The sequence below is a fragment of the Alnus glutinosa genome, chromosome 12 (genome assembly GCF_958979055.1).
Source record: "Alnus glutinosa chromosome 12, dhAlnGlut1.1, whole genome shotgun sequence".
Classification (NCBI taxonomy): Eukaryota; Viridiplantae; Streptophyta; class Magnoliopsida; order Fagales; family Betulaceae; genus Alnus; species Alnus glutinosa.
Genome location: NC_084897.1, coordinates 26,510,310 through 26,519,097, shown reverse-complemented (window position 1 = coordinate 26,519,097; position 8,788 = coordinate 26,510,310). Strand labels below are relative to the sequence as shown.

At 37.4% G+C, this 8,788-nt stretch overlaps 1 protein-coding gene across 1 annotated transcript; it reads left to right on the top strand.

Moving 5' to 3' along the window:
• Positions 1-1,831: 1,831 nt before the first annotated feature.
• Positions 1,832-7,603, top strand: LOC133852107 (protein STRICTOSIDINE SYNTHASE-LIKE 6-like). Its single transcript, XM_062288784.1, has 4 exons — positions 1,832-2,362; positions 5,648-5,955; positions 6,052-6,184; positions 7,219-7,603. Exons 1-4 carry the CDS (start codon positions 1,919-1,921, stop codon positions 7,486-7,488), a joined length of 1,155 nt encoding a protein of 384 aa, XP_062144768.1. The 5' UTR covers positions 1,832-1,918; the 3' UTR covers positions 7,489-7,603.
• Positions 7,604-8,788: the final 1,185 nt, after the last annotated feature.

The following is an 8,788-nucleotide window of genomic DNA, read 5'->3' as shown; positions in this document are numbered from 1 at the left end:
TTAGCAGATCCTAGTAAACAGGATCCTCCAAATCACTAGATCCATCTATTGGCTCAAAATCTTCATAAAATGGTTTCGGCTTTGATATACAAGTAATATATAATTACAAAGTGCTGAGAATGGTGCAAGATATTTACAGCTTGTTACTAGTACTTCAGGTGGACATTTATAGACTCCACACAGGCGCTTGGGAGACTTCTACGGGTGCTGACGATTTTCAGTATCGTATATCTACAATTACGCAGGCTTTCATGAATGGGGCAAGTCATTGGTTTGGATATCTTAAAAGAGAGCATATGTTATCCGGCGTCTTTCCTAAACGAGTTGTTGCGTTGTTTGATATGTGTGATGAGCAACTCCGAGTGATGAAGCTTCCGGATCATCTTAGTTTAGGCTGGGGTATGTAAGACTCTTGATCTTGGTGTTTCTGGTGGATTGCTTTCTTTAATGGAGTATAATGGGCGACAAGATGTTAATTTGAGCTGCAGCATTTGGTTGATGAAGGAATATGGCGTGGCAGAGTCGTGGACAAAACAATTTACAATTGATTTAGAGGGTTGGAGCTTTGGGCGGATCTTCTGTTTCAGGGACAACGAAAATATTTTGGCATGGAACCGGAAAAATGAAAAAGAGTCGGTCTTATATGATTCCAAGACACATACATTGATAATCTAGGAGGAATTAAAGCTGAGGGTTCTCTTCTTGGCGATAATACTTTGGTTGAAAGTCTTGTTTTACTCGATAAAGTAAATCTTACGCAGATATGTCAGACTTTTTTACACTTTTTACATCATATCAATAATTTTTTATTACTATTCAAATAAAAAAATTCACTACAAAACAAAACTTTTTCACTTTTATATAAAACATTCACCAATTTTATATTCCATCAATCACTTCTTACTACTATTCAAATTAATATTCAATTTTACACTTCCTTACCAAACAGGTTCTTAGGTTTTGGGGTGGCCGGACCACTCCCAAGAACTGAGAATGTTTTTGACCATCTCTTACGGCCAATATAAAAACGACTGAGCCATCCTGGAAGCTTTGAGAGTAGTTTTGGTTACCCTCAAACTAGTCCAAAACTATACAAATAGTTTTTGATTATTATTATTTTATAATTTTTAAGTTTCAATACATTTTTTATTATTAAGAAGGCATGCTGTAGTGAAAAACGGTACAGTTTTCCTACAGCATGATCCATCCGAAACCCAGCATACTTCTCTATGATAACCACTACTAACTATTAATATTGTCAGATCACAACGTGGAAAGATTCCTGACGCAGCGACGCTCCATTTTCCAATTTTTGGTCAATTTAATGAATTACTGCACGCACACAGTCACGTTATCGCGCACAATTGCCACTGACTAGTTAGATTCTCAAGATACATTAACTGTAGATAAGATATGATTTTTGTCCTTTCAAAAAACATGGGAAATGGTCATTTTATAACATTTGTGCACTCTTTTTTTTTTTTTTTCACATGAGGATGGGTCCACACACTAGACTTCACATTCATATAAGGAGAAAAGTACATTTATTGTAGTGCACCAATCAATTTCCAAAAAAGGTATGATTTTTAATTCAAATGTGCCTCCTAATGGATTAAGAAACTTATCTTTTTTATGTACAAATTGATGGATTATTAAAAATTAAATTTATTTACCATTTTTTAATTTTTAATTTTTATAAATTACCAAATTTGTTAGTACCGACAATTTTTACTATAAATTTCTGACGCAATAATCACGTAATACGTCAATCATTTTCGTAATAAATATATATATATATTCGCAGTCCGTGATCAGAATTTGACTTTTATTTTGTGGCTCTCCTTAAATCCATGAGTAGCACGGAATTCATGATATCTCGTCATTTCCTGAAACCGGCGAGTCACTGAAGTCCCCACCCATGTCCGAGTCAAGAAGCCCCGACTCAGCTTCCCTACACAACGCGTCTAACGTAATCTCCGAAAGAGAAACCTCATGGCCCCTCACTTTTCTTATTACAGCACTGGTCCCCGTTGTCGCTGCAACAATCCTCTACCAACTCGACACGTTCGACCCGGCTCCTCTGCCCCCGGGTGAGTTGACTCGGCATGTCATAGCCGCGCCGGCACGTAACAGTCGCATGCTAGAAGGATCTGAGCGCGTGGGTTTTGGGCATTTGGTCGGCCCAGAAGATATTGCTTATGATCCCAGCTCCGGAGTCTTCTACACTGGCTGTGCTGACGGGTGGATCAACCGAGTCACGGTGAACGACTCGGTGGTGCGCAAGTGGATCAACACGGGCGGAAGACCTTTGGGAATCGCTGTTGGACGTAACAACGAACTTATTGTCGCCGACGCCGCAAAGGTAGGCATTCTATGTGCGGACTTGTTGATATTTGTAGCCACATCGATATCACTCCGGTCTGGGTGCATGTTTCAGTTGAGGTTGTCAAGTCACCAGTTACGTTGATAGGAATAAATGATCTTTAAAACTATAATAAATTACTGCTTATCCAAAAAAAAATTAGATTATAAAAATAAATAAATTTAATTTATATTTTGATAGAATTGCGCCAAGTTAGATAGTAATTTATTACTCTCGATTGTTAAAACTTTTTACACTAAGTTTTTGCTTTTTGGTTATGGATGATATAACGAAATGATAAAATAGTTTGTGAACATTATATGTTTAAAATAGCTATCCTAAAATGTATGAGTAATGCTACACATTATCCCCTTGTCCTCCTTTTGTCCTCCCAAAATTGATGTGGCTCTTAAAATCACCATTGAATTTTTGATATATCACTCTTGGATTTTGATCCAATGGTGATTTTAAGAGCCACATCAATTTTGGGAGGATAAAAGGAGGACAAGGGGATGATGTGTAGCATTACTCAAAATGTATTGCCAAATGAGCCTATTTTTTTTTTTCAGTATGGGTTTGAAGAATTTTTTTCAAATTTAATCCATAAAATTATCATGTGTCGATTAATACGTGATAAATATATGCTCTTTTAATAGCAAATGGGTAACACATGCATTTTTAATATATTTTTCTCTACCTTTATTAATGTTATTAAAAAAAAAAAGTGATTCTCACTTGTTAAAAAAACATATGATAATTTTATAGCCTAAATTAAAGGAAATTTATTTTAACTTAATTTGAAGGAAACTCTTTCCAATAAAAAACAAAAAATGATTTCATGCTTACCAAAACATTTTTAGAAGCTTCTTAGCTTTTGAAAAGTGATAAAATTAGTCTGACATTAATTATGAGATATAAGATTAGTTTTTCTATCCCCATTTGTTATTTATACAAAAAAGAAGAAGAAAAAAAAGAAGTCACATAAGATCCATCAAATGTTGTCACATGTGCATCTTTTTCTAATTAGAAATTAGGAAAAAAACAAATGAATGAAAGAAAGAAAGAACGGGAGAGCACGTGGTAGAGAAAATCTTCTTCACAAATAGTGGTGAGATTCTTCAGCAATCTACAGGCGCGCGAAAGTCTTTTCGCAAGTTGCAACCAACCCTCTCTCTTCCTGGAAGGGCCCCAGTACGTACATCTTCATTCAAGGGGACTTATTTTTTTCCTTTTTTTTTTTTTAATTTTTTTTTAATTTTTTATAAGGGTATCCCATATGGCTCATTTGTGGACGATACCACGGGTCCAGCTATCCCACACACAGTAGTAGACTGTCCGTGTGCAGAGGTCCATGAACACCCCCCGACTAATCCCCAGCTCAGTACCCCAACCACTCAAAGTATGAGGCGCGGCCTTGAGTCACAGGCTTTTTACTTGAGGTGGCTAGCCCCAAGAGGCAGTTTGCACCTGGTGGGTCTCGAACTCGTAACATCACGAGTATCAAACCCTAGAAGCCTCATTCAATGGGACTTTTCATTAGCCGATAGGTGCACCTAACTTACGTTTTGCCCCGTAAAAGTAGTCATGAGGGTGAAGGTTCGTCGTAACCGCCCTAACACGAAGAGTGGGTGATGACGGATGGGGAACCCTACCCCACCCTAACGATCGGCCACTGTACCTCCTCCCAATGGCGGATCCAGGCCTGTAAAAATGGAAGGGTCAAATTGAAAACAAAAATTTTTGAAGGGGCAAAACTAAAAAAATTAAAAAATTAGGGGGTAAAATTTTAATTTTAATTTTCTTTTTGGGGAAAATTTTTGGGGTTGGGGCCTGGGGGGGGGGGTGCAAGCCCTCCGCCCTTGCCTCCTCCCATATTGTGGTTGGTTGTAGGGGACTCTAGCTTGTAGCCGGCGCCTACTCTCTATTGGATGAGAGGAGGTAGTCGCGTTGGTGATCAGGTTCCACGCAATCCACCTGAGTATGGAGATTGGAGAGGGTGGATTGCGATAGACTCCCAATTCCCGGGACCATCTCGATCTGCAAGGTGGGGTTTTCTGAAAGCTACCACTGCAGGAATGGGGCAGGCCAGGGGCAGGAGAACCACATCACCACTGAGAAGAGGATTTTTTTTTTTTGATAGTCTTGATTTTGTTGACAACTTTGTCCATGATCAACTTTGTATTATGTGATTTTTTTTGAACGTGACAGATGGGCCTGACAGCAAATAAAGGAAAAGCGATCTAATCTTATAATTAAACTCAAAAAGCACAAAGATCGATTTTATCACTTTCCAAGGCAAGAAATATTCTGATGAAGAAGAAATCCGGACCATTTTTGGACTTTAACCCATTGGTAGTATCAAGAACCGAGCATCGATCACGTTCTTTGAACTCATCGATCGTCCTCTCACTATTAAAGAAATTTATATTAGGCGCCGTTTGTCTGTTTCTTAGTCTCAACTTTCAAGATAATGAGAAAAGCAAGGGAGTGAGACCATGAGATGCGAATGCCATGATCATAAGCATTATCAGTGGTACATCTAGAGTAGTAGTTTTTTTTTTAACCTAGGAAAACGGAGAAAGTGAAAATTGTGAACGAGGAGGGTCTTTGCTACTGCTCAAACATACATAAGAAAGTAAAGGAGACGAAGTGGGAATACTTCCTAACACAAAGTGAAAATTAAGCGGCCATCTAGCAACAAGATGTGAACCATGTCTAGAGACTAGAGTTATTTGGTGCTTTTCTAGCCTCTGCCCTGGGTGGTGGGACTTTTTTTAGCAGTTAGTACTCGCATATTATTGAAGAATTACACTCTTTCATATAACAACTTGCGTAACAACAGAAAATAGAACCGTCTACAAGCATATCAACAAAAAAAAACTCAAATTAGACAGATAACTTGCACTTCACTGCACCGGAGAAAAACCAGTATGGTAAAAGTTGAGTGAGAATGCAACAAGTGATGGCCATAACCCAATATGATGGATAAAACCATCATGAATAAGAGAAACTCCAAAATATTTAGCTTTTGACCAGCTTTCAAAGAAACTAAAGAGACTAAGAAAGAATAATTACAATGGTAATGCTATATATTATATTTTTATTTTATAATGCAGAAATGACAGCTTCAACTAATTTTTGAATATATTTTTTTTAATAACGATCAATGATTGATTACGACTATTACGTTTTGTGAGATAGTTATGAATTAAAAATGTAGTTTATAGCATTTCTTGGTCAATGATTACTAATTATTTATATTAATGAAAAGTGGTGTGTAAACAGGGCTTACTGAACGTGACGGCAGAAGGTATGGTGGAGCTATTGACAGATGAGGCTGAGGGGCAAAAATTCAAAACGACAGACGGTGTGGATGTAGCACAGAATGGCATGATTTATTTTACAGATGCTTCATATAAATATAGCTTAAGCGAGTTCATTTGGGACATCTTGGAGGGTAAGCCCCATGGCAGGCTTATGAGCTATGATCCTGCAACCGGAAGGACCAAGGTGCTGGTCCGCAACCTTTTCTTTGCTAATGGTGTTGCAGTCTCACCCGATCAAAATTATGTGATCTTCTGTGAAACCCCAGTGTATGTTTGCTATTAATGAAAGTTTAATTAGTTTAGTTTTTGTTTCGCATTTGTCAAAGTTTTGATGATTCCTCAAATGGGTTACTTATAATGCAGGAGAAGGTGTAGAAAATATATCATACAAGGCAAGGAAAAAGGAAAAGTAGAGAAGTTTGTCGATTATCTACCAGGCATGCCTGACAACATCCGATATGATGGAGAAGGCCACTACTGGATTGCATTCCCAACGGTAAACCAGTTCTTTCTTTCTGATACTCCTGCTTTTGAATCAGTGATAGTATGTTGTGAATGACAGGATTGTATATTGAATTACACTAAGAAAAGTATATACATAGAATTCATGCTAACCTACCAGTACAATGGTTAACCTAATAGTATTGTTGAAACTAGTGACCGCATGCCAAGTTGCCAACCACTAGAAAAAGAGTTAAAAAGGTCTCACGAGGTTCCGACAGAACCAACTCTGACGCTCAAGTTAGAAAGGATAGGAAGAAATGCAAATTGATAGAGTGAGGTATGCATAAATGGGTACTTGGTGAAAGGATCCTCCCCTTATACTGTTTGTCATTCCTGCATCGAGCCTTCCAACTTTGGGGGGGCAAGAATGAAAAAAAAAAAAAAAAAATTGGGGGAGGGGGGGACAAATTTGAAAAATTAAAAAACTCTAGGGTAAAATTTTATTTTATATTATTTTTCTTAAGAAAACCTTGGCCTTGGGAGGGCAGGTCCCCCAAGGCTCTATGTGGCTCCGCGACTGGGTTTGAGAATCTTTGCTAGAATAGTTTTAAGGGAGTCAAATGCAATTGAGGGCATGAGCCATTATTAGAGGAGGTTTCTAGGGTGGAAAAGTCGTTACTTGATTTGGTGAGAGGGAGAGTTAGTTGTGGTACTGCGGCTTGAGTTACAAAGAGAAATATATATAGTACAATACGGTAATCTGGGCCTAACATTGAGCTTAATTAGGTACATATATAATCTAACATATGTGAATAGAATCCAAAACCAAGAATCCTTAATTTAGACTGAATTAAGCTGAGAGGATGAGAAAAATACTACTGTTTGCTAGTATTTGTTATTCACATATATAATGGCAATGGTGATAAGAATCATTTGCGGTTGATGCTAGGAATGCTGATTGAAACAAACTTTATTGATTTTGGAATAGAGAAAAGCAAGTTGGTTTTTGTGGATGAATTTTAGTGCTCCTAGCCAAGTCCTAACATCAATTTCATGTGTATCTTTTTGTGTAAAAACTGAGTGCAGGAACCTACACTTTCATGGCATCTAGCATTCAGATACCTTTTCATTCGGAAGGGCATAGCAATCATGGAGAAGTACATTGGGAGACCAAATATGGAGAAGAATGGCGGGGTTCTGGCCGTTGATTTGGCAGGAAAACCTACTGCCCACTACCATGATCCTGGATTGTCAATGGTTACAACTGGGATCAAGATAGGTGATCATTTGTACTGTGGTTCCCTTGTCTCTCCCTACATTATCCGCCTCAATCTCAAACAATATCCTGCGACATGAGCAGTATGACGTACGTTGTGCTTGTTGCTGCAGATCGAATCGATCCTTGATGGCATCTATCTTCAATAATTGGGCAGACTTAATAAGACAATTAATGGAACTCTGGTTCTCGCTCTCTGTGTCTCGATCTCTTTGCATGTGTATGCATGAATCAGCGAACGTTTGAAGTAGAACAAACAATAAAAAATTACATATTAATTGCAAGGAGATTAATTAACATGCTTCAACACTTGCTAAACTTTCTGGTCAAGAAAGGCTTCCCATATATATATAGCCTTTGCTTAATTTCTCTCTCAAAATAAGCCTTTTTGTTGAAATTTTTTGGAAAAATGAAAGTCCGAGGAGCCATATATATTAATGATTTAATTATTTAGCAAACAACAATATCCAATCAAATTCATTTAAATTAATTAATAGCAAACAAACAAAAGAAATTGAAAGGTCCACCCACTAACGCAATATTGTTTAGTAAATGAAGTTTTGTTAAATAATTCAGCTATTTTTCATAATTAGGGCAACTGAAAAGTACTACGTACTCGTATTCAAAAATTAGACTCGTTAAAATTTAGGTGGGCGAAGGCCGAAGGGGGTCATTTGTCCTCTGTCACCTCGGCCCCTTGAATCTAGTAAACAACCTCTAATCAAATTCATTAAAATTAATTAATGGCAATACAAACTAATTAATAACAAACAATCTTTAATAAGTTGAAAGGCCTCCTCACATACTCACGGACGTACACAATATTGTTTGGTGAATAAAGTTTTATTAAATAATGGTGGCAAGACGGATCCGGGCAGGGCCAGTGGCCAACAAAATTTTTTGATAGGGCAGTATGCCAAATTTTCATTTTTTATCTTATATTTTTAGTTTTTAAAAAAATAAATTTACAACCTTATAATTTTATTTTTTTAAGAAATTAGGGGGGCATGGCCCTCTATCCCTGAATGATGGTTTTCCATAATTCAAAGTGGCCGGACAATGTCCCTGAATGATGGTTCTCCATAATTCAAAGTGGCCGGACAATGAAAAGTTACAATACTTTAAAGTTGGGCCCATTAAAATTTAGAATAAGACTGAGGGACTCACAGTGTTCCTTATGCAATTGTAGTGCTAACACTTTATCTCTCATGGCCCGATTGGGGCATGTGGTTTGAGCTTTTACTAACCTAGCTCAAATCGTGAGCTTTTGAGCCTGCATTCTCAACCTGAACCAACCAAGTTAAAATATAACGCATCACAAACAAATGAATGAGTTCGAAGATTGAGGAGTCTTTTTCAATGTCAATAAGAACAATAAAT